This window comes from Harpia harpyja, chromosome 2, assembly GCF_026419915.1.
Source record: "Harpia harpyja isolate bHarHar1 chromosome 2, bHarHar1 primary haplotype, whole genome shotgun sequence".
Taxonomy (NCBI): Eukaryota; Metazoa; Chordata; class Aves; order Accipitriformes; family Accipitridae; genus Harpia; species Harpia harpyja.
Genome location: NC_068941.1, coordinates 43,284,836 through 43,310,565, shown reverse-complemented (window position 1 = coordinate 43,310,565; position 25,730 = coordinate 43,284,836). Strand labels below are relative to the sequence as shown.

Genomic DNA, 25,730 nt, shown 5'->3' with positions numbered 1-25,730 from the left:
TACACACACACGTGTAAGTCACCTATCTGTGATTTACAGTGACGTTTTCGTGCGCTGAAGCAAGCACAAGCAAAGCCACTGCCTGCAGCAGGCGGGCCCGCTCCCCCCCTTGGGCCGACAGTGAAGCACCGCGGCCACAGCCACGCCGGCCTCCCCCCCTCCCTCACGCCTGACGAGGCCACGGCCCGACAAAATTCCATTGGGTTTTTTGGGAAGCTCACGTCCCTCGTTTTGCTCCACGCGCAAATTCCAGTCACCAGTCTGGCAAAGTTTTAATCCGATTTTTTCTTCCTAGTCCTGGTCTCTGTAACGGAGAGACCCCTGGCATAAAATTGCAGAAGTACTGCAATTCCCTTCGAGAATCTGAACTTTGACTTCAGCCTTTGACCAGGCAAGCGAGAACATCTTTGCAGGAAGGTAGCTCTGCTGGGACGGTGCCTGTTTTCACTCATTTCTCTTGAATTGATCTATTTAATTCACAAAATAATTAGATAATGCTACGCTATTTGGGGGTTGTTTGGAGTTTTATGTTTTTTTGTTTAATTTGGGGGAAAGGGTTGGTTGTGTGGTTTTCCCCAGCAGCAGGATAACACCACCATGCACCCACCAAGAGAACACAACCTCAAATGCTCCGTTTTAACCAGCTAGGTAGCTGCATAGTCTGGTGCAGGGGAAAAAAAAAAAAAAAAAAAAAGGCAGAATCACGATAGCTTCCTGCTCTTTTCAGGAAACCTGGAGAGGAGACATGGAGAATGGCGATCACTACAATAGTTGTAATGCACCATTACAAAAGTTGACTGCAAACTCAACATCCAGTAGTGGCAGAAGAGGTGGAGGACATGCTGGTGCTTTAGAGCCAGCCTTTCAGTGGCTGGAGAAGCTGATTTCTCTGTAAAATAAAAATCAAGAGATGACCATCTACTGGCCTGATAATCTGATCAGCTGCTCCCTCTGTAACACCAGACAATCTTGTAACACTCGGCTGACCCTGTCTGGAGGTCCGTTCTCAAAAGGGATCACCATTTTGCAGGCTCTCAACCACTTCATCTGCAAGACTGAATACCCAATGTAAATCTTTCAGCTTGGATGTTCTTACTGCTTTTGATTCTTTACTTCCACCACCATCACCAAATGCCCTCAGACATTAAGTTCAACCCACTCAGCCAAAGCTGAAGGACAGAGAAGTGAGGGTACAGTGATGTTAGCCCTCTGAAAGGGAAGTGAATAGCAGGGTGTGGCTGGACAAAATGAAAGACATGGTGGTTGGCATAGTAATCAATGTGAATGAGAACCTAGGCATCCAGCTCCAGAAATAAGCACTGGACTGTATTTCTCAAAGAACAGTCTTGAGAAACTTAAAGTTGCAAACGATGTGGCTGCCGCTCTCTGGTACATCTGCGTTAGCAAGTAGTGCTGACCAGTGGGGGCAGAACCATAGACTAAACCAGTTGTCTCACAGAGGCTGATGTCCACATCACGAACATTTTACAGGGTTTTATTTTGGACTAGTTGTAATTTGGTCCTGTCAGCAGCAGAATGAGTGTCAGTGGTTGGAGCACACTGAATGTGTTTCTGAAAAACATCTGGTTTAGTTTCATCTGAAAATGATCCACTTTGTATGCCCAGATGCCACTCCAGAATGTGAAGCAAAGTCAGTGAGGAAAACCAGGATATGGACTTCAAAAATGCACTTCTGATCTGAGCAAAAATGGCAGTGTAAATGCACCCTACAGGTCGGCTGATGCTCTGTGCAAAATTAGTTCTCAGTATTTTCTGTTAATGTGTGTGACAGTCACGGTGGTCTGAAATTGATAACAAAACATCAAGACGCTAGTGTTTTGAAGGTTATTTCTGAAAAAATAATGGGGAAAATACAGCAGAATCAGCAAAGGACTACAAAATAGCTTTCACAGTCAGTATGCACTGTCCCACCCCAAACAGAGTTTGGCTATAAAGAACACCTGGCAGAGCAAACATGGTAATTTTTCACTAACCCACGAGTGCAAAATATGAGCAGATGTAATGGAAAAAGCCATACCATCTGTCAAGCAAAGACCATTTACAGCAAGATAGTGTGTCTACAGCCCTCACTCTTCTAGGAAATATAGGAAATAAAAATGGGGCTTATGACAATCAAAACCTTATTTGTAATATTCTAAGGGTCACGCTCTTTATGTGCAGAGAAAGACAATGTAATTGATCAAACTTCAGTCAGAAAAGGAGCCAGATTCTTAATGTAGAAATACATGGGACTTCGTTAGAAAGTTGTCAATACATAAAAAGGATCATTCAAATCCTTCAATAGCTGAATGCTTGGGTAAGTATTTCTGCGTTTCAAAGAGCATAAATCTCTCTGAAGAGTCTCTCCTGAGAACGTAGGAACTAGGTTTTACAGCCAGGACAGGCTGGGTTAAGAGCCAAGTCTCCGAAGTCACACTGCTTCCCTGTCACTCAGACCTGGATGAAACTTTGAGTTCCATTACAGCTGCCTCCCTTCCACCCTTCTCAGACCTGAACACAAAAGTCCAAAATGCTCCTAAACCTTTGTTGTCAGAACTAGGCTTTGCAGGAACCACAAAAAGAAGCCAGAGGCCAGAACAGGTAAACTCTGAAGATTTAACAAAAAGTTTGTTAATCCAAGATGCTTGTTAATGACTTACTGCTTAGTGTGGTGACGCATGCTGTATAAGTTAGATGAACACAGGTAAGTCTTGCTACACTTTGCAATGCATCAGCCACACTTTAGATTCTGCAAAATAAATAAAATCCGATTTTTAATGCCACTTCAACCATGTTGAGTAAAATGTGATATCAAGAAATGTCTAGAATTATTCTCTCTCCATATTGTTATTATTTAGCACAATAAGTCTAAATTACTCTCCATAGAGAATTTTAAAACCTATTATAAAATGTATTCCACTTTGCAAGCAGGGATAGAAAGTGACAGGAAGAGAGAGCTTGGATTTGCAGCCCCCTGCAAACCAGCTTACTCATCCTACATTGAACGGAGCATTACATAACTTGCGCTGTTGCTGCAGCAACTTTTCCCAGCCCCTGAACAGCGCCACAAAGGTGCTGCCTTAATACAGATAAGCAGTTTCACTCTTTTTACATAGAAGATACCATCAGTTGAAATCAAAAGACAGTGTAAAGGGAAATACTAATTTAAGATAATTGTTTCAAGATTACTGGGAAGTATTGATGTATGTAATGAAACATTTAATTTTCAACAGTCTTTGGTGTTAAAAATAGAGAAAGGCCAGATAAGGGATGTCTTCTTTTAATCATCACAGTATAAATATCGAGCAATACGGTGAGAATTGGACTGTGTGAAGGTAATAAGTATTTACAATCCTCTAAAGTCGCTACTCTTACTTGTGTATCTTGTTAAATTTCCTAAAGCAAAGGTACGTGACTTTTTCCTCCACAAGAGCCTGAAGATTTACATACCTGTGATTGTTCAAACACTTGTGTAGAACCTGGTTTGGTTCCTTTCTACAACAGAGTTGTTAGCATCGGTAGATTGTATTTCTAAGCCTCCTGCCCAGGACTCCATCCAAAGGTGAGCTGGAAATCCTCATGTCCCAGATTTTCAATGGCGAAACCTGTTGGGGGACTTACTATTTGCTGGTTGCACTCTGGTCTTTAAATCCATGCTGATGTAGTTCACCTTGGACTCCATCCTATGCACATTAGATGCAGATCAAAAAGGCTTTCTACATAATAAAGAGTACAGTCATCATAATTGATATTTTTAGCATCTTTTGGTGATAACGATGATAAACAGCATTATATATTTATGTGAAATTGCAGTAATATACAGGACATACATTTCTATCAAAAGTGAGGGCACGAATTTAGCAACAAAACCGACATCCCACATCAGCACTGTGGCAACAGCGGCCAGGAGCTAGCTAACACTTTGCGCCTCTCCTTCTCGCAAGCCATGACTTGTACTGTTATCAGAAGTCATAGGCACTCTCAGCCATGCCTCCCTGTGTCCTGAGGTCCTAAATGCTACTCTGGTTATTTGCCTCTAAAACACGTTCTAAGCAGAGGTAAAATATATAGCTAAAAAGTCTGCTTATTTTTGCTTGGTTCTTAGCTAAACCATTTCTTTAGGGATCAGCGTATCTGAAAGTTAGTGATGAGTAAATGCATGACTTTTCTTTCAATTTCTGTCATATTATGTCAGCTCTGTGTAGACAATTTTCTTTTTAAAACGTCCTGAGACAAGAACATATGGTTCTTTCATTGTTTAACATTGCATTTTAATTCAGCTTACAGGAATCGGTTCAGAGTCAGTAAGTGCTCAGTAGGGGTTTAATCTGAGACCTCTTTATTTAGCTTTATGCAGAAAAAGACTTGGTGCAGATGGGGAACAATAAGCCTGACGATGAGAAAACAGATTTATTTCTCTCCCTCCTGTCTCATGTCTCTCTCCTGAAGGTGACATGCTTGATGTGCCAGGTCACATGGGAATAGCGCATGATGCACCCTGTGTGTCACACGGCACAGGAAAGGCCGAGTGGCTGCTCTATTTCACAGCAAGCAGTGAAAGCATCCTTACCAAGTCTGTTGCCAAAAAATTGCATATTGGAAGCTTCTTGATAGCTGTTCTGAAAAGCTGGTGAGAGTATGTGTTTCAGTTGCTTGTCAGGTGGATCCCATGAGTACTCTACTGGACCATATTCTGAAGCTACAATTCAGTCCATTGAAAACCCCACAAACATACGATTACTCCCATACAAACCAAAATGGCTTTTAATGTCCTTAGACAAGGCAGTTCTGCACTGAGCCAAAGCACTCACCTTCTGGTGGAATAATGTGTTTAAGCGTCCATTTTCTTCACAGTGTCAAATACAGATTTAGAGGTGAAAAAAAGAGCAAGAAAATTAAACAAAAAGCAAAAAATCCTAGTCTGAATGTGTACATATTTGCCCATCTTACACAACCAGCAACAATTATAAATAATCTTTATTTTACAGTTTATTCTTTTGTGAATGGTATTTGACAGGCTAGAATGATTATGAAATAAATTTGCTTATTGTGTCTTCCATCAGAGTACAAGACTTAGAATGATATATGCATTTCTATGTATTTATCAGTGATAGCTTCTTTAGTCAGGGAGGCAAGAAGAGGTGAAAATGAAGATTTTATAACTGGCTGGACGTACAAGACCCACATCTCTTTCTTTGAGTTCAATTAGACTGGAGTGTCATATTCCAGCAAGTATGATGTATTTGGTGGAGGAGAGACCTGTACTTGAAGCCAATGGCTTCAAGTTTTTAGCACCCCCAACACATGTTTATCTAATGATAGTACTCAAATTAATTTTACTGGGTAGCCAAAGCTGTATGTGCAGAAAAATAAATAGCTGAATTAAAACATTTAACAGACAATTCAGTTATAGTGCCTATTTTCAATGTACTGCTTTACAAGTATTTACTATGTAAACTATTGGAAGTGTCTAGGTGATAGTTTTGGTGATAGGAATATTTTTAAATTACACGATCACAAAGCATTAGAGGATCACAAAGGCAATTTTACTGTTTGAAAACAGATTTTAGAGGACTTTATAAAGTAAGCCTGACTTTGAAAGAGATTATCTATCAATTTAGTGTATAACTTATTAATTCAAACATAAAATCACTCAGTAAATTCTTGACAGAAGTCACGCTATACATGTTTTTTACAATCTGTCAATGACTATAAATTAATATGTATAGTAACTATGCTACTGCAGTGCTTGGGAGATATTCAATCAGCTCACATATTTTCCAGAATCTCCTACTGACACTGAGAAAGTTTCTTAATTTCTCTCTTGTTCAGCTCACATCTTCAAATTAGCACAGGGATTGCCTCTTTCTTTGTACCTCTAAAGCACCTTGCGCATAGGGACTTCCGAGCAACTACTGTAATATGAATTACTAATCTAGAATCTAGACTATTCCAGCTTGGCTAGGAAAAAAAACTGCAGGGACTGCGTAAGTCTGCTCCTGGAATAATGAATCACTGCTTCTTCCTGAGAGGAAGCTGCCAACAGCTCTTGCGGGGGACACACACCAACAAAACACACTTTGCTCTGATGCCTGCTAAAGAAATCTCTTCTAGACTGTACTCACTTGGCTAGCAACTGCCTCACTGAGATCACTTCTCCTACAGCACTGCACCTCACCTATGCTAAGTGTAATAATAAAAATATCTCAGCCAGTGACCATGGCCAGATGCCTGGTGACTTACAGATGACTCAAAGCTTTGGTGGCCTTTGACATTGTGGAGCATGCAAAATCCCTGACACAGCTGCATGACCTGGCTCAGAAAGAGAAATGCCTTAGCGTGGTTCCACTGATTCCTCACTAAATGTTCCCAGATGGTAGCAGATGGCTTTTCCTTCTGTTAAGGGTTCCCAGATGCAATATGCAACAGCACTCAGTGCTGATCACCTTTTCTATCCAACATCTGTACAGAGGCTGTGGGAATGATCATGATGCAGTATACGGACTGCAGTGTTATTAATATCAATGCTACTTTATCTTTTCATTCAATCTGGGAATTACAACTGCCCTCTGACACATCTAATATTGAGAACATACTGAGAGGAAGATGAAAACCAGCTTGATGAAGCTCAAGTCCAAACATATAAAGATGACATGAATTAGAGGAGAAAGTCTTTGGAGGATGCAATTAATCAAAGAATGAATGGAGAGGTTTCTGGGATAGATTAGAGAAGTCCAAGGAATAGAGAGGCTCATTTTAACCAGCAACACTCCCCAAAGGACAGTAAGTTTGCAGGAGTCAGAGCCCAGCACTCTTCTGCCTCTTCTGCTTTTGCCTCAACACATACCTTGCCTTCAGGATGCCAGCGAGCACAGGACCTGGCCATGTTGACCATTCATCTGCTTGGGAATTCTGCAACTCCAGCAGCCCCAACAAAGTCTGTTGATGGTATTCACATCCCTTGGTCAACACAAGTGGCTGAAAGAGATGGCTTGCCACGGAGCAATTATCGTGACAGTCATACTTTGGGAAGAGACACATTTTGTTTTCAGACCTTAAGAAGACTGAAGTTATTCAGCGTTTCTAAACATTTATGTGGCAATAGTCACTTTCGACAATTTGCCCATTTTTCCATGGGTCACAGCTTCTCACAAAGCCTGCATTCCTCTCATAAAACATAAACCCAGGCAAAACCAAAACCCCCTCTCCTTACCCGCCTTTCCAGGCCTTCTGTGTGTGTACATACCCTCAAGAAAGAAACATTTTTTCTTTGCAGACTATCTCCAAATCATTTACGGCTGCTCGGAGGCAGGACGCAGAGGCAGACCCTTCCTGCCGCCATTTGCGGGACCCTGGCTCCGCCGTGCGGCACCCCGCGCCCCGCCACCACGGGCGGCCTGCCCGCCCGGCCGCCTGCGGCCTCGGGGAGCGCTGCCCGGCCACGCCGGGGGCTCCGAGAGACGCCCGCGACACCCCCCCCACCCCCCGCGCTGCCGGCCGAGGCGCCCAGCCCGGCCCCGTTCCCTCAGCCCCGCCTGGCAGCGACAGCCCCCACCGCCACGAACCCGCGGGCAGGTTTCTTCCCCCCTCGCCGGCGGCCGCCGCCCGCCCCCGCCGGTGGGAGGAGCAGGGAGCGGCCCCGACCCCGCGGCGGCCGGAATCGCGGGCGGCCGAGTAGGCGGAGCCGCCGCTGCAGCGGGGAGCCGCGATATGTCGCACCCGTCCCCTCTCGGCCGGCCCAGCAAGCCCTGCAACCCCCGCGTCTTCTTCGATGTGGACATCGGGGGCGAGCGAGGTGGGGAGGGGGCGGGAAGGGGCCCTGGCGGCGGGGAGCGGGGGCGAGGCCCGCGCGGGGGGGGCCGGGGCCGGGACACCCCTGTGCGGAACGCGCCAGGCGCGGGCCGGGCCGCGGGGAGCGGGCGGCAGCGGCACGGCCCATGCCCGGGCCAGGCGGCGGGGCCGAACGTTCTCGACGGGGAGGGACTGTTGGGCTCCGGTGGCGCCGGGCCGGGCGCTGTCCCCGCCCGGGAGGAGGAGAAACACGGCCCCGCCGCGAACGGGCCTGCTGTGGGGCGGGGGGAAGGGGCCGCCCCGCGGGGCCCTGCGCGCTCCCTCCGAGGTTTTCCCGCCAGAACGAACAGGCCCGAGGCAAATAGAGAGAAAGGCAACGTGGCTGCATCGGCACCCCGTTCCCCGTGGCTTCCCAGCCGAGGGACATACCCGCGGGTGGCGCAGGGGAGCAGGTACCTCTGTGCCTACGCCGGTAGGGACCCCCTGCGACACGTTCCCTTCACAGCCGCGCCCTACCGAGCACGGCAGAGCCCTACAGTCCCCGGCATGCCCATGGCGGCGGCCGGCTCCGGCAGGCGGGCTTCCACGTGCTGCCCGTGTGTCCTGCTTCCACGTGCTGCTCGTGTGCCCACCTCGGCCACCATCGCAGCGACGGCCGCCATCACAGCGACCCCCGCCTCGGGCTGCCACTGCTGGCTTCAAGCCGTGCCCACCGCCCGCCATGACTTGGGGAGGTGCTGCAGCATGCCAGGCCTTACCTGGCTCCTGTTGCCGCCGCCGCTGCCGGCCGGGGGTGCGCCGGGTAGTGGTGGTCTGCGGAGGTAAAAGCTGAGGCAAACTGGCGGTCCCGGTTGTTCTCTTGGCATCGACGGTGTTGCCAGAGGTCATTCCAAAATCTGGGCAAACGGTCAAAATGGAAATAAGGAAACAGCAACGTGGAAGCTGGGGTAGTAGTTGAAAGCATAGGTTTTCGAAATTTGCTTGGGTGAAGACAGATGCTGCCTTTTTGCCAAGATGCTGCCTCTCATTTATTCATTCTGCTACTCAAAAGAATAAAAGAAGAAAGTCTGTAAGACGATTTGCCTTTTATTGACTTTCAGTTGTCTAATTTGTTTTCATTCCTGTATTAATTAGAACTAATATATTTACATTTAGCTTCCAGGAGAGTGAAGTTATGTTAACTAATTGACTGTGAGGCTGATGAGAAAGCGGGAGCATCAACTGATGGCGGCTGCTAGGAGTGAGAAATAGCTCTCCGAGAAGCCAGTTTGTTAAAAGATGAGGATTTGACACAGAATCCATTTATTGACTATTACAGGATCTGTTAGCTACTCAGGTTTCAGTTCCTTTAGTTAAAACATGTACATGTTTGGATTTAATGATTGCTTGTAGCGTTTGTAACTGTAAATAGCCATTACCCATATGCGTGTTAAGCATTACAGTGTCGTAGTAAAATTGGGGCTTTAACAGAATGAGGTGTAAGTGAGGTGTAAGGTCAAATAAAAGTCTCCACAAAACAGTCTTTTTTTAATTGTATCTTTTTTTGACTGCACGAGCTACATATGTATGTTAAAATAGACATAAAATAAGAATGCATGTTAAAATACATAATTTGGCTTTAATATATGTGTGTGTGACTTCCCACGCAGATTTTTTGGCAGAAAATGCATTTGGCATTTTTGGTAGCTTTTGGCAGAATCTGTATTCCCCCTGATTTATTCTTAATAGTGGAATTCATTGTTGCTAATAACCTTGCTAAAAACTTAACGTAACTCTGCCAGCGATTGCCGTAGAACAACCACAAAATTTAAATTCAACAGTAATCTAAATAAAAATAATGAAGTCTGAAACATTAATTTCCTTTGCCCTGTAATGCTCCAGACATCACCATGCCAAGGACGGGACTTAAAAATATGTCTCATTCTCTGTCATTTCAGTTGGACGCATTGTCTTTGAATTATTTGCTGACGTTGTACCTAAAACTTCTGAAAATTTCCGTGCGTTATGTACAGGAGAGAAGGGAACAGGGCCTACCACTGGAAAACCTCTCCATTATAAAGGATGTCCCTTCCACAGAAGTAAGTTCTATGAAATCCTCTGTTTTCCTGTTGGTAACAGAAGTCCTCCATTATCAGTATTTGAAATAATGTTAAATAATATTTCAGAGCACTTGTTTAAGAAATAACTTGACTGAATGTAAGTTTTTGACTTTTTGATCCTTCTAGTGACTAGATGTTCTCACCATGCATTGACAATAGTAAATTATAAATTTACTAGTAAGTTAGTAATAGTAAAACAAGTGTACTATGAGTTGCGAATAGGTTGAACTGGATTTCAGGTAAAGGATTAAATATCAAGTGATGTCCACTTAACTGAAAAGGAGTACTTAGGGGACACTTGATAGATAAAAGGTGGGTTTTGGTTTTATTTAGGTGCAGGTGCTTGTGACAGGGATTGCTCTTCATCTCTGAATTGTTTTTCTTCATGCCTTTCCCACCTTGATGCTATATTTTATAATAATTTTCTTTTGCAGTTATTAAGCAATTTATGGTCCAAGGTGGAGATTTCTCAAACCAAAATGGCACAGGTGGAGAAAGTATATATGGTGAAAAATTTGAAGATGAAAACTTTCATTATAAGGTACTGTATTGAAAATAGCAATTGTATTAAGTTTTTGAAGTTTCAGTTATTTTTATTTTTCTTCAGGTTCAGCATTAGTGCTCTTTAGTCCAATGTATTTTTAAGCAGTGGAAAGAATGCAGCAAAAAAGCCCCAAATTAGTTTGTCCTTAAAGTCTTTGTAGAATACAGAACAAATACATGTATGAATACATATAAAATAAGGTCAACCTCATTAAGACAAAGACAACCATAGTTTAGATTTTCTTTTTAATTGCACAATCAGAAATTAATTTGAAGCAATATTTCAGTTGTCATCAAAGTAGGGATATTATTTTAAAAGAGTGGCAGATTTTGTCACTGAAGCATATACAGTATGTTAGCGTTAAATGGATTTTATGCTTTTTTTTTTTTTCCATATACTAATAATATTCATAAGACTAGATGTGAGAAATAGCTTTCTTAAGAAGTGGGGAATCCATGGTAGATTGCAGAATTAATCCAAAGAAAAATTTAAAAGAAAGCATTTTCCCCACTACAGTTACTTTCAATGATATGAGAAGTAAAAGGCTTTTTACGAATGGCTTTTTTTCACCCAGAATGTTGGGAAAATGTGCTGTGAACAAAGCAAGTTTTTCAATATGCAAAGGTCTCGATTTGAGGATGTCATTTTAAGAGATGCTGGCTTTGATGGCAGAAATTCCTACCCCTCCCATTACTTATTCCCACTCCTGTATCACAGCTCACTATTTCATTACTAGCAACCATTAGTGCGGTCCCACAAGCGGTTTTGTCAGCCCAGCTGCGGGAAGAGAGGAGGGAGCTGTGCTGCAAAAGTAGGAAATTCTAAAACCGTCTTTGTCCTCAAAATCGGCATCTAGTGACACCAGGAAGACTGCAGGTGCATGTGCTTTACACACACAAGTAGTACAGTTTTTGAACAACAGTTTTCTCAGGATGCGCCCCATGTCTTTTCTTGTTTCTTTTGCAAAGGCATAACCGTCAAAATGTCCATTACCATTCCTCAGGCTTCTCTGTCATCAAAATCAAACGCAGCTGATGCCTCCAGGATCTGTCTTTTGACATAAGATTGAGTTCTTCTTTGTGCTTTTAAAGAAGAAATGTTTGCCTTCTGTATTTTTAAATCCTTTTCTTAAGCATTTTAGTTCTACCTTTCTTTAAAAATGGGTATTCCAGAAAGGGAAGAAGACTGCTTTTGACCATACTGTACAGCAGGTCTGTGTACCTTAAGCCTGCAACGTATACAGTATCTGAAGATCTCCAAAATTAAGTATTACCTGTACACTGTGACTTATATTTTTTGGCTAGCAGACTTAGCTATTCTGGAGAAAAGTGGCAACCATTATAATTGTTCTGAGTGCTCATCCGTGTTCTCAGCTGTACATAAAGGGCTGTGTGGCTGGAAAAAGCCCCTGTGCTTGAACTATCAGTAATTGCATCTTCAACCTGCGTGGGAGTACTACTTGGAAACAACAAAAATAACATGTTCTGCAAGTACCCCTTACAACAGCCAAGACACCTGCTGCTGTAGGTGTAACAATTCTCAGCATTGGCATGAACTGTTTTCATATCGTGCTATTATGTGATAGCATATGAATGACTCCTCAACAAGACTGACTAAAAAACTTACAGACATTGTTGTCCCATGGTTAAGACAAAGCCCTGACTTCAATTGTGCTTGCCACCAAACAGTATTTTAGGAAAAGAAAATACGGCAATCCCCCACTAATCAGGCATCAAAGTCCACGGCCAAGGTTGGAGCAATAACTGGAAATGTAGCTCCAGAATTCATCATAGAGTTAATTATAGTTGTGAGAGATGTTCTCTGAAGTCTGACACTTGCTATGGTGATGCCCATAGCACTTCTGCTTAAAGTTACTCTTCTGCATTGGTCCTTGTCACAGGATCTCTAGCTCCCTGAAGAAGGAGACTTGGTGTCATCGTTCCTTTTTTAGTTGTACTGTCAAGTGAGATCTGGAGGTAATTATGAATGGAATGCAAATGATCCCCACTTCTGTACTTCTCTGACTGCTCAGCTATAACAAAAGTTGTCAGTGTGCCAGGGATGAGTTGAAGAACTCACTTGGATCTTGTAACAGAGTCTGGGAGCTCAGTTCCCATCATCTGTTGGCCAAGTATGTTAGGATTTTAGTGGGAGTTAAAATGCCTCTACTACATAGAAATTCACTGGATCTTGCACTTAATCTAGCAGTCCTGCAAAGTCTCATCAAACCACTGTCTTGGTCAATGATGAGTTGGTTTTTTTGACACTTGAGGACACTGGAGCTACCTGTTTGTTCTTGTGTTGTTTGTATGGTTTCTTGTAAATTGCAATAAACTGCAAGACTTTGTAGTCAGCTTAACCATGTCAGATCAATCCCACTAGGCTTTTTTTGGTGTTACTTCTCCAGCTAATGGCTGTGCTGTTGTGGAACACCGAACTTACTTAGTCCTCAAGCAGTGTTGTTACCATGGTATAGTTTTGCAAGCCTTGAATCTGTCAGAGAATCTGTTTTCGTCTGGACTTTTTTACTTGCTTTATAAGCTTACAAAATGACAAGCAGAAACCATCACGGGAAAGACTACCGTACTCTGCAGTGTTCAAAACACTCATGGCAAGAAAATGCATGAGTGACAACAGTTTTGTTTATAAATAGGGACTCTCATCATGAGACTAATGTTGAGACTTGGTCCCAAAGGAAATGGGGTTGCATGTTAAGTGTGAAGATCAGAGCCGCCAGACTGCTGTATGTAACTTTCCAGCTTGTCCTCCAAGTCTTTACAGACAAAAGGTAAACATGCAAGTGTAAGGCAACACCAGAGCTTACTGTTACTTGGCTCTTTGTTTACAAACCATTAGCATTAGTTGTAATTGGAAAAAAAAAAAAAAAAAAGGTAAGATTTACAGGTCTTATTCTGCCTCTTGTGCAGTGAATCAGTGACCAGCCTCAAATGCTCTTTGCAAAAGTCTCCTATGGCAGAACCTTTGTGATTAACTTGTTTGCCAGCAACTACGATACGAAATGTCAGATGTTTCTTTTGGAGGCTGCATTCCTGCAGGCTTGCTACCAGATGCCTTCTCTTGCTGTGGATCACAGGCTTCTACTCTGTCATTTGCCATCTCTTGATTCCCAGGATGAGTTTCAAGATTAGAAGAGATAAAGCCAAACTTATTCCAGTAGTTCTCTGTTGGCTGGGTGCAACTCTAGCTCTTGGCTGTACAACCTTTTCCCAGAGTTCCTGAGCCAAATCCTGGTTGAAAGATTCAGATTCATTGTGCCGTATGACCAGATGAACACCTCAGGCAAGGAGTTCTCCCTACTACCATGAAAATCTAAACACTGTGTGGGAAAACAGTTTTCAAAACAACAGGTTCTTCAAAGTGGTAGAGACTATAAGGGACAAATTGGATGCTTAAATACAGCTGTCTCAGAGTGTTGTCTCAAAGTAATCAACCTCCCGTTGAGCTGTGAGGTCTGCTTCACAGCAATTTCTGCTCCCGTCTCCTCTGTGCAGTCATGCTTTTTTTTTTTTTCCCTCCCATCCTCCTTACAGTATCAAGTTTCTTAGGAATACCACAGCGTGCATGCTTCAGACATGTACCAGTGTCTTGGTAGAATATACTGACTTATATTAAATGGAGTTCCTTGCATTTAATAACCAGATCAGCTTGGGGAGAATAATATCTTAATAGCTGGGTCATGCCAGTTTAACAAGAGATTCACAACACATACAAAAAGTACATTTTTGCAGTACAAGTGAAAATGAAATAATCTGCATGATGGAGCAATATAATTCCTATTTCAAAGAAGGAAAAAGTACTTATGGCAAACAAAATAAACAGTATCTTCTCATGTTGGGCTGTTTAATAAATTTTTATTAGTTTGCGGCCTGGTAGCATGAGCCAAAATAATTAGATGGTTAAAAATCCCAGCAGAATAAAAACTCTCTCTAGGAAAGTGAAGGAGTTAAACCCCCCCCCCCAACCTTTAAATAATAAAGACCACAGTCCCCTAAAAGCCACAGTTTTTCAACATACTTTCTGTGAGTAGCCCTTATAAAATTAACAGTACATACCCATCTTGACGGTGTAACATTAAAGTTGGTTTAAGTGGTGTTTAGCTTTGTTTCTTGAGGCCAGTGGTCTTGAATAATCCAGTGAGGAACTTCACATGTATCTCAGGTGATCTGTCTAAACTCAGCAGCTGTGCAGGGGATTGAGTGTACACAAGCAGACATGTTACAGCATCACATCACAGATGTGGCTCTGCTTGCTAGACTGCTAGGTGGCAAGTGAAGATGCAGAGCTGGACGTTTGCCCTCTTCAGTCATGACAGGTAAAATTAGTTGCCAACTGTTATGTAACTGGTTTACCAAGTTGTCATTATGGCTGTCCTTGCTATATGTATTAATAGGCTTACAGAATCTTATGTGTGGTTTTATAACAGATCTTTTATATGTTGATTGTGATTTTTTTTTTTTCCCTGCAATGCAGCATGATAAACCAGGGCTGCTGAGCATGGCAAATGCAGGACCCAGTACTAATGGCTCCCAGTTCTTTATTACAACGGTGCCTACTTCTCACCTGGATGGGAAACATGTGGTGTTTGGCCAAGTGATCAAAGGAATGGGTGTAGTTAAAATATTGGAAAACGTTGAAGTAAAAGGAGAAAATCCTGTTAAGGTAAACAAAATCCAAAGCACTTAGGGATAATGTTTATTCTTCCTTATATGATGTATATTCATTTCTTCTAAATGCTTGGTGTAATGTTTAGCACTATTAAATGTTAGCCAGTTATTTTTGCTAACAGTGTTAATTTCCATTTTACTGTCCTTGTTAAAAGGCTTTTGTTCCTTTGCTGTAAATTTCCCCTGCACAAACAATTGATTTATTATTCAACACAGCTGTGAGGGTGGAAGCCTTTATCAGGGTGAAGGTGGAAATGCACAGCTGGAAGTGTAGGTTGGGTGATGAAATTAAAAGGTGGAATTCACAACCCTACCTAAGTGATATGTAATTCTTATGAATTTTATGTCAGAAGTTGTTGTACTTCTGGAAGAGCAATCAGTGTGTAGGTCATGTCAGTTTGTGGTTGTTTGAAAAATTAATACCTCTGTAACTTTAAAAGACTTGGCAATTTAAGAAAGAACCGTCTTCTCTAATGTAGTAGAACTTCCATGTCTTGTGTTTTGCTGCAGCTCAGCTTGCTGCCAGTTCCTCTTCCAGCCTCTCCATGTAGCGTGGGTATGGTGTTCTTGGAATGCTGCTCCTCTGAACACAACATTTCTGTGATAAAAGCCTTTTGATGAGGATAGGCTAATGATGTGATGGGTTTCTGAAATCAGTGCACCCAAACAACAGATGAAAAAGCATTTTTACTGAATTTCAAAGAGGACTCGGAAGTTGTGGCTTTTTGGGGGGGAAATTGTCATAATAAGCAATATTGCTATTTACACTTTATTTTTTCAGTTGTGCGTCATTGCAGAATGTGGAGAGCTAAAGGAAGGAGATGATTGGGGAATTGTTCCCCAGGATGGATCTGGAGATGTTCATCCAGATTTTCCTGAAGATTCAGATATAGACTTGAAAGATGTAAGTTTTTTTCTTTTAAGGTATTTTACAGAATGCAAGACTTGTAGGTAATCTGAGTTATATGGTGTCTGCGATGATGTTCACTAAGCGTTTTCTCTTAAGAATCGATCAAGCTCCTGATTAAATGGTGACATTCAGTTTTAGGAAGGAGAATGGTGTGGGAGGGGATTGCTATCTCTTTTTTTTTAGTGCTAATTGCAGCTGATTTTTTCCCCAGTAACTAAAACCACAATTACTTACAGTTATTACACTTTTTTTTCTGTTCTTCGTTTCTTTTTACTTTTGTTTGTGCTGTAGTGACAAATTGCAATTACTAAAACTCCATCCTGCAGATGACTAACTTAATGTTGTACCTACACACTTTTTCTGTGCAACTTTTTAAATATCCACCCTTAAGAAGATTTTGCCTTACTAGAAATAATAAAGGATTAATGTTTTTAAAAGATTTTTACTACATCAGAGCTAGTTGTTCTCAATTCCCAGTAGCTGTGTGCTTCTCACGTTGTTCAAACTGAAGGAAGACCTGTTGTTGAGAGTTACGGAGCAGACTGGTGAAAGCAGCTCTTCTGCAGGTTTTTGCTTTATCATGAAAGTGAAATAGACACACTGTAAATCAAACAGTGATTTGTGAGAAGGTAAAAAAAGGGGGCTGCACATGTAGATTCCAAATACAGAATTAGAAATAGAATAGTAAAAAAACCATTACAGCTAGAAACCAGGAACTCCTTGTATGTGGCTATTGAGAAGCACTTGAACTTGTGAAAATGTTTTTGGATAGCATTTGCTGTGGTTCAGAACTGAAGTTGGCAGGTGCCTGCCTCCTTTAACTTTATAAACTTGTTCATATAAACTAACTACAGAAACCATGGTGACATTGGTCTCATGTTGTGATCAGTTTTTTTCAAGGTCAGTAATTCTAGTAGGGTAGAAGTGTAAACTGATAGTATTACAAATGACAATATATACATTTGACAGAGCTTAAGACATCTGCTTAATAGACAGCAGTAATTATAAACTGTTTATTGCCACTGGAAAAGTAACTTAACACTTGAAATGTATGCCATTCTGGAAATAGAAATGATGGATTTGATAAAGACAGGCAGTTGTTCTTTTTTTTCTTCAATAGATGTTTTAAGTGTTTTGAGAGAAGGAGAATTGTGTTGATATGACTTCTTTGAGAAGTTTGAGAGTGTGCAGAGTTCAGGTGACTAATACCATTTTGAGAAGCAGAAGACAAAATTTTCTCAGGAAATAAGGCAGTCTTAGTTGAATACTTTGATTGTTAACATGACTTCTTTTCTATGAATAACGGCCAACACCTTTATATATAGCTTTGTGTGGGTAGCAGCATTTAGGGGAAGAAGTTGAACTGCTATGTTGTCTCTGGTATTTTCTCACCCTTTATACTGTAGAAAACCTGTTAGGAATTTCATCTTTCAGACTATTGTGTGACATAAAGTAGAGAATATTACAGGACTGGTTTGAAGCTAGTATTTGTCTAAAATTGGAATATTTTTATTCCGAGATTTTATAATCTTTGAAAGAGGATGGACATGGTATCCTACTGTTAAACATCAAGTAATTCAAGACTTCTTTCATAAGTACATTCATACTTTATATTTTCCATCTATTTTATTAGGTTGACAAGATTGTGGCCATAGCAGAAGACATAAAGAATATAGGAAATACTTTCTTCAAATCGCAAAATTGGGCAATGGCAGCTAAAAAGTATAGTAAAAGTTTACGGTAAGGCTATCATCATTCAATCAGGTAGTTCCTGTAACCCAAATTAATACTGCTATCAAGCAATGATATGTGCATTTAAAAAGTGCCTGTTGCTGTGCTCTTTCCTTTTTTTTAAAAAAAGAGCCTTCTGAATCTGGAAAACGTCAGGTTGATTTTCACCTACTTATTCACATAGGTCTTCTGCTCATTGCTAGGTAAGAGCTATAGGCAGGAAGTATTGTTTGGATCTGACTAAATGCTCCTTTTTTAATACTGTTGCTGTGCTGGTGCATAACTGGGAAGAAAAGCACAATATTATACAGGGTAGTTAATGGACAGGAAAAGAGGGAGATAACTTTTTGTCTGATTTCTAAAAAACAGTAGGTTTAGGAAATTGGTAAGTTCAAGATAGAGTACCCCCAAATGTGACCCTTATTAATTCATTATTATTTTTTCTGAGGCTCCGTAGCATCATCCTGACTCCATGTATAATTCAGACTTGCCTTCAAAATCATAGTCTTTCTGCTTTTGTTTCCATACTGCTTCTTTCTTCTTTTCATGCTTTTTGCTTTATGTATATGAGCTTCTCCTAAAAACTTTTTTTTTTAAAGTTATACTGACCTTTATCCCTACCTTCTTAATGATCACTAGCAGTAACAATAATGAAAGAAAAAAAGAATTCAGGCATGTTTAATGCTTCAGCTGAGTTTAACTGACTGGGTTTCAAACAAATGATGTCCTTCTGAAGCATAAAAATGAATCCTTTAATTACAGTTATTAACCCAAGATGCAACGTCTCCCCTTCCCTCAAAAAGCCCATGATAGACCAACAGAAGGCCCAAAGTAAATTGGATTTCTATGTAAACCTTTTAGAAATCGTACAGAAAAAAGGCTGGAGTGGATCTTTAAGGATCTTTGTGTTGTATCTGTCCATTTCCTACCCCATTCCTAGGCAAATATCAGGTATAACTATGCCATCCCTTACAGTTGCTCGTTCTTAAGCACACCCAGTGAAGGCTCTTCCAGTTTGAGTAGACAGCTTTTATTTGGTGTTTATTTGTCCCTGTGGATGGAAAGGATAGTAACTTTCCTAGACTAAACAAATCTGATTGTCCTAGCTCTTCTTTATAGGTCAAACTGCTGTGGACATGTCCTGTTGTTTTGTCTTAAAATCTAATACTTTATGTAGGATGGTATACTTTAGCTGGCACTTCACCAGAACTGATAGGAATAGAATAGCTCTTATTGGGCTATCTCCCATGTGTTGTGTACAACTCACCTAGCAAACCATCTGGCAATGTTGTTTTTTTCTTTTTACCAACAGTAACCATTATAACCTTCTGTTCTTTTTCTTGTCTTAGAATCATAGAATGGCTTGGTTGGAAGGGACCTTAAAGATCACCTAGTTCCAAACCCCCTGCCATGGGCAGGGACACCTTCCACTAGGCCAGGTTGCTCAAAGCCCCATCCAGCCTGGCCTTGAACACTTCCAGGGATGGGGCATCCACAACCTCTCTGGGCAACCTGTTCTACTGCGTCACCACCCTCACAGTAAAAAATTTCTTCCTAATATCTAATCTAGATCTACCCTCTTTCAGTTTAAAGCCATTTCCCCTTGTTTGATCACTACGTGCCCTTGTAAAAAGTCCCTCTCCAGCTTTCCTGTAGGCCCCCTTTATGTACTGGACAGCTGCTGTAAGGTCTCCCCGGAGCCTTCTCTTCTCCAGGCTGAACAACCCCAACTCTCTCAGCCTGTCTGCATAGGAGAGGTTCTTCAGACCCCTGATCGTCTTCGTGGCCCTCCTCTGGACTCACTCCAACAGGTCCATGTCCTTCTTATTTTGGGGGCCCCAGAGCTGGACACAGTACTCCAGGTGGGCTCTCACAAGAGCAGAGGGGGAGAATCACCTCCCTCAACCTGCTGGTCACGCTTCTTTTGATGCGGCCCAAGATATGGTTGGCTTTCTGGGCTGCAAACACACATTGCCGGGTCATGCTGAGCTTCTCGTCAACAAACACCCCCAAGTCCTTCTTTGCAGGGCTGCTCTCAATCCACTCATTACCCAGCCTGTATTTGTGCTTGGGATTGCCCCGACCCACGTGCAGGACCTTGCACTTGGCCCTGTTGAACTTCATGAGGTTCGCACAGGCCCACCTCTCAAGCCTGTCAAGGTCCCTCTGGATGGCATCCCTTCCCTCCAGCGTGTCAACCACACCACACAGCTTGGTGTCATCAGCAAACTTCCTGAGGGCGCACTTGATCCCACTGTCCGTGTCGCCAACAAAGATGTTAAACAGCGCCAGTCCCAATACCGACCCCTGAGAACACCACTCGTCACTGCTCTCCACTTGGACATCGAGCCATTGACTGCAACTCTTTGAGTGTGACCATCCAGCCAATTCCTTATCCACCAAGTGGTCCATCCGTCAAATCCATGTCTCTCCAATTTAGAGACAAGGATGTCGTGCGGGACAGTGTCAAACGCTTTGCACAAGTCCAGGTAGATGATGTCAGTTGCTCTTCCCTTATCCACCAACGCTGTAACCCCATCGTAGAAGGCCACCAAATTTGTCAGGCCTGACTTGCCCTTAGAGAAGCCATGCTGGCTGCCACCAGTTACGTCCTTATTTTCCATGTGCCCTAGCATAGTTTCCAGGAGGATCCACTCCATGATGTTGCTGGGGACAGGTGAGACTGATTGGCCTGTAGTCTTAATGCTGCTTAACCAGTTTTTTTAAGGTATTTTATATGTAAGAATTGACACTTTTTTCGTCAAAAAATGTATTGCTTCCTATTGTCTCCCTTGATACTCATCTTACTGATTTCTTTGACTTGGAAGCTCTAATTTTGTTTCCAGAATGGTCTTTCATGTTTTGGTGTGATTTATAAATATTATAGGTGTATTCTATTTGTTTTGAACATAACAGTTTTGTATTATAACTCTCCCTAGCTTTTTACTCTTTTCTCTCCCTTCTGGTTCTCATCTTTTGCATGATGCCCAGCAAGTGGAAGAATCACTGGGACTATGTCTAATTTATTTTTTAAGTATTGCTTATTTCTGTGATCCAAAGTTGTATACAAACCATTCAACACTCAAAAGACAGGGCATGCAGAAATTGAACTTACATAGGCACTGATCTGCAAAGACTGCATTAATCATGGCATGCTTAAAATGTGAATGCATGCAAACACATGGTTTTTATTTTTTAAATAAAAACCACAGAGGTTCTATCAAGTAGGCCATTAAAAGAGTTAGAGCTTTTACACCCACAACAGACCTTTGCCACTTGAAATAAAAAACTAACAGCATTAATACATTGTAAATTAAGAAGAAGGAGATACAGTTTGCCTATGAAACAGAGATGCAGTAAATGATGTGGCTTAGTTCTGAAGCAGTGTCAGTTTTGAAGTTCAGGAGAAAAGTCATAAAGGAAGACCGTGCAAAGGAGGTGAAGTTACTAATGCTCATAAACTACCCTCCTTTACAAAGTAAAATTAGCTTCAGGTTTCAGACAGAAATGCCTAAACTAATTAAAATATTACTGAGGGAACTGAAGAAGAGATGAAGCTTCCCATGAACATGGAAGGTGCAGTGGTGGTGTTGACTTTTTGCCACTGACGAGCAACATGTTTTTTGAGAATAAACAGTCACTGAGATAAATTCTAATGGTTTCATGCCACCTAGAAGAGTGTATTTGTCTAAGAAAAAGAATGCTGTTAGTACAGTGGAGGACTAGGAGTTACAGGAAAACATTCACCAGTGAGTTCATCTTTTTTGTCAGGGTAGGTCTTAATATATTAGTTTAATAAATATTTGTAGTAGTGGAATTGAAGCTGCTTTAAAAATACCAGTTTGGATAGGCCAGTTTGCACATATCTGTGGAAGGATAGCTGAGGGCAGAACAAAATGGAAGTTGCGACACTAATACATGTTCTTTGTAAATCTGTTTTTCTGCAGGTATGTAGAAGCTTCTGAAGCAGTGGCAGAGGAGGCAGACAAACCAAAGTTGAAGACTGTTGCTTTGACCTGTGTTTTGAACATTGGCGCTTGTAAACTAAAACTGTCAGATTGGCAGGGAGCCATTGAAAGTTGTTCAGAGGTAAATTTAATGTTTAGTATTTTGATTAACAATTAGCCTATATAGAAAATGGAGACTGAAACTACAAAGCTTTTTCAAAGAGTCTTCTGACAAGCTTATGATTTGAAAGTAAACAAAGTAGAAGGCTGATTGTGAAGTTATTACTAACTTTCCAGTATGTGGCTTTTTAAAAAGCTTTTGAAATTGAAATGACTCATTAGGAACAAACAGAAGAGGGCTGTTGCTTACTGCCAGAACAAAATGCATGCTGTCATTGTCAGTTTGGGTTGCAGAGCTGATTTTTATATTACAAAGAGTTAAACTGTCTTCAGTGGAAGAGGAGAGTACTTTTCTCTGGAAGACTAGTATGAGCAAAATGTTATACTTGCTTTTAGATTTGATGGTCTTGTATTTTATTAATTCAAGTGATTTTTCTAACTAAAGCCTTTTTAGAAAGGCTTAGTGGTAAAATGAAACCAGTGAATAGGAAGAAAGGAGGAAAGAATAAATGTGGAAATAATGAAAAATAATAGAAGTAAAGAAAAAAAAAGCAACAGTGACATAGACATACTGACAGAATTTAGTATATTTGAGGAAACTTTAAATAATTTAGTAAAACTCAGAAATTTTGAAGGAAACAGAGTAAAGAATGCTCTTATTTGTTAGCAGAGGATCCTGAGCAGCATCTCCTAGGGCTTCATGCTGAAAGCAGGAGTCTCAGCTAATCTGTGTGTCTTTAGAGAGCTGGCTTGCTTTCTAGCCTGCTGATGGTGTTACCACAGGGAAGACTTTCATAAACCTATATTCAGAATGGACAAATGGGGTATGAGGAAAGAAAAGAAGTAAGAAAACTGTGTAATGTGGTATCTGTCATCTAGAAAATGGTAAAAAATTAAACAGCATTTGTGTTACAGATAGAAATTACTAATTATAATACGTGCCATTGTGGGGGGGAGAAAAAAAACACTTCCTTTTTCTTAAGATTACAGAATTGTTAGATAAAGGCAACTGCATAGCTGTAATAGACCTTTGTAAGGTATTTAGCTTAAGTCTCATAACAAGTGTTAAACAGTGTATCACTGTTTTAATCAGAACACCAGTTTCCTAAGATGAACTAGTTAGAGTTCAAGGTAATTGTTAATGAGAAACTACACTTTCATTTTTATGATTTCCTAAGGCCAAAAGTGATTTAAATTAACAATCTGTAATACATGCATTATTTGGTGTAAATAAGGAATTACACACGGCTGAACCTGGTCAAACAACCTTGCTTTAAAATAACTGCAAGCACAGTGGTCGAGCTAAAAACAAGGAATGCTACCTATGTGTACACAGTGCAGACACCTAATTTTCTAATTCTTGACACAGAAGAGGCTCTAGGCTTTATAGCAGATGGATCAGGATGAGCGCCCAGAGTAATACTTCCTTTATATTAACATCCAATACTGCAGTGATTTAAAAAAAATCTGGATGCATTGTCTAATGTATATAACTTTTAATTAATAATTTAAAGTTAATAAATGAAATAAAGCCACACATCCATGCAAAGAGATTTCCTCTAATAACTAAGAAACTATATTATTTAAAGTAATTTAAAAAAAAGACACTACAGAACTATCTGCAGTAAGAAAAAAGAACATGATCTTCACAAGTGTCCTGGTTTCAGCTGGCATAGAGTTAATTTTCTTCCTAGTAGCTGGTATAGTGTTATGTTTTGGGTTCAGTATGAGAAGAATGTTGATAACACACTGATGTTTTCAGTTGTTGCTAAGTAGTGTTTAGACTAAAAGTCAAGGATTTTTCAGCTTCTCATGCCCAGCCAGCAAGAAGGCTGGAGGGGCACAAGAAGCTGGGAGGGGACACAGCCAGGGCAGCTGACCCAAACTGGCCAAAGGGGTATTCTATACCATGTGATGTCATGCCTAGTATATAAACTGGGGAGAGTTGGCCTGGGGGGGATCGCTGCTCAGGAACGAACTGGGCATCGGTTGGCGAGTGGTGAGCAATTGCATTGTGCATCATTTGTTTTGTATATTCCAATTACTTTTTTATTATTCTTGTCATTTTATTATTGTCATTATTAGTTTCTTCCTTTCTGTACTATTAAACTGTTCTTATCTCAACCCACAAGTTTCACCTTTTTCCTTCCGATTCTCTCCCCCATCCCACTGGGTGGTGGGGAGGAAGTGAGTGAGTGGCTGCGTGGTGCTCAGTTGCTGGCTGGGGTTCTGGCTGGGGTTAAACCACGCAACAGGCAAGAAAACCAAACAGCTAGCTAGCCATATTAACTGAGGTACTTTGAAAAAATAATTTAAGTAACCAAATAGTGGAACAATCTCTTTGCCCAGCCACTGTATTTCCTATTTTGATATTGTCACATTAGAGCTGGCATATAAACCTTAGTGAAACCATTCAGCTCAAAAAAGGCATAATGACTGGAACTTGGCCAGGTTCCTGAAGCCTGAGATGGATTGCTTGTATGTATCTTTCTAGCCTACAGTAAAAGCAGCTTTACAGGAAATCTGCTTGTTTTATGATGCCATTTTTTGGTGTAAAGGAAGAAGCTGCACTGTGAGACTCAAGGTCAGGATAATTTGAACTGCAGCAACACCTTTGTCTTGACAGCTATATATATATATACACACACACACACACAGAGGTTCCATTTGACCCATTTTATGCTTGTCCTTCACAAAAGACCACTTCTGGTGCAGTGGTATTAAGACTGATTAGCTAGCTATTCAGTGTGCTACATTATAGCATTCCTTTTTACACAGTTAATGTTTTGACAGCTTACCCTCAAACCAACTGGGGAGATTGTCTGCTGGTGTGAACTGTGCCATTTGCAGAGATGGGAGGCTGTGAAGTATATGAAATGTTAATGTGACAATTTTATTAAATTTACAGGCTCTTAAAATAGATCCAGCAAATACTAAAGCTCTCTACAGACGGGCTCAAGGATGGCAGGGAATAAAAGATCTCGATCAGGCATTGGTAATGATCACAATATTTAATTTTCTTTTTTAAATCTAAACATTTTATCAGAACATTAATTTATATTTCTCTTTTATTTAAGGCTGATCTTAAAAAGGCTCATGAAATAGCCCCTGAAGACAAAGGTAAAATAAAGCTGTTTCTTTATAAATTCTTTACTTTTTTTAAGAATGTAACAAACCAGGGTAGTATTCAGTAGGAAATTGTACCAGCGGGATGCCTAAATGCTGACTTCTAACAGCTTAAATGCTGATGTATTGAGCACAGAGCCCACTGAGGTGGAAAACCTGTTTTTATACAGCAGTGATGCTTCTGTTGCTTATGTAGGTCAACAGCATGCCTCTTGAACCATCTCCCTATTTCCCAGGGGTTTTATTAACTTTCTTAATTTCCTGGTCTAATTGGATAAGATTTTTAGCTCATAAATTCTGTGTTGGCGCCAGTACTATGGTTGTACACCCTCCTCTACCTGGTTCCTTTACCAGGTGAAACAAAGTAAGGGACAAGGGTTTTTTGCTGCTAGTATCTGACCTAATAGAAGATTAAATGCAGTTCTATTAAATGAGATAACATGGGTAAGTTGCAGCAGCATGACCTGGTCTTGACATATAAGAGACCTAATGTAGAGATTACTATAACTGTATCATGGATTTTCTTTTTAAGCAGCTATCCAGACAGAAACACTCAGAATCAAGCAGAAGATAAAAGCGCAAAAGGAGAAAGAGAAGGCAGCTTACGCTAAAATGTTTGCTTGATTTTTTTTCTAAACTTTTAAATCTATGCACTAACTCATGCAAAAGGATAAATGGAGCTGCTTCTTTCATTTGCCCTGTACTGCAGTTTTCAGCATTTACAACTCAAAAGCGTAATAATAAAGAAACTGTTCAAAGGAAAAGTGGTTTTCTTTT

General features: G+C 41.1%; 1 protein-coding gene and 1 long non-coding RNA gene across 3 annotated transcripts; one reads left to right on the top strand and one right to left on the bottom strand.

Moving 5' to 3' along the window:
• Nucleotides 1-115: 115 nt before the first annotated feature.
• Nucleotides 116-7,528, bottom strand: LOC128137368 (uncharacterized). The gene is made up of 3 exons (XR_008233679.1): nucleotides 3,451-7,528; nucleotides 2,661-2,749; nucleotides 116-889 (listed from the first exon to the last, which is right to left on the bottom strand). It is a non-coding gene; the product is annotated as an uncharacterized LOC128137368 (long non-coding RNA).
• A 94-nt stretch (nucleotides 7,529-7,622) lies between these two features.
• Nucleotides 7,623-25,713, top strand: PPID (peptidylprolyl isomerase D). Of its 2 annotated transcripts, XM_052778228.1 has the most exons (10): nucleotides 7,630-7,795; nucleotides 9,729-9,869; nucleotides 10,325-10,431; nucleotides 14,926-15,114; nucleotides 15,901-16,023; nucleotides 17,663-17,769; nucleotides 21,708-21,849; nucleotides 24,736-24,822; nucleotides 24,905-24,947; nucleotides 25,489-25,713. In XM_052778228.1, the coding sequence occupies exons 1-10, from the start codon at nucleotides 7,711-7,713 to the stop codon at nucleotides 25,575-25,577; spliced, it is 1,113 nt and encodes a 370-aa protein (XP_052634188.1). In that variant the 5' UTR covers nucleotides 7,630-7,710; the 3' UTR covers nucleotides 25,578-25,713. The 2 variants fall into 2 exon arrangements, 1 of the variants encoding a protein (XP_052634188.1); XR_008233678.1 differs by lacking the exons at nucleotides 17,663-17,769; nucleotides 25,489-25,713 and having other exon boundaries at nucleotides 7,623-7,795.
• Nucleotides 25,714-25,730: the final 17 nt, after the last annotated feature.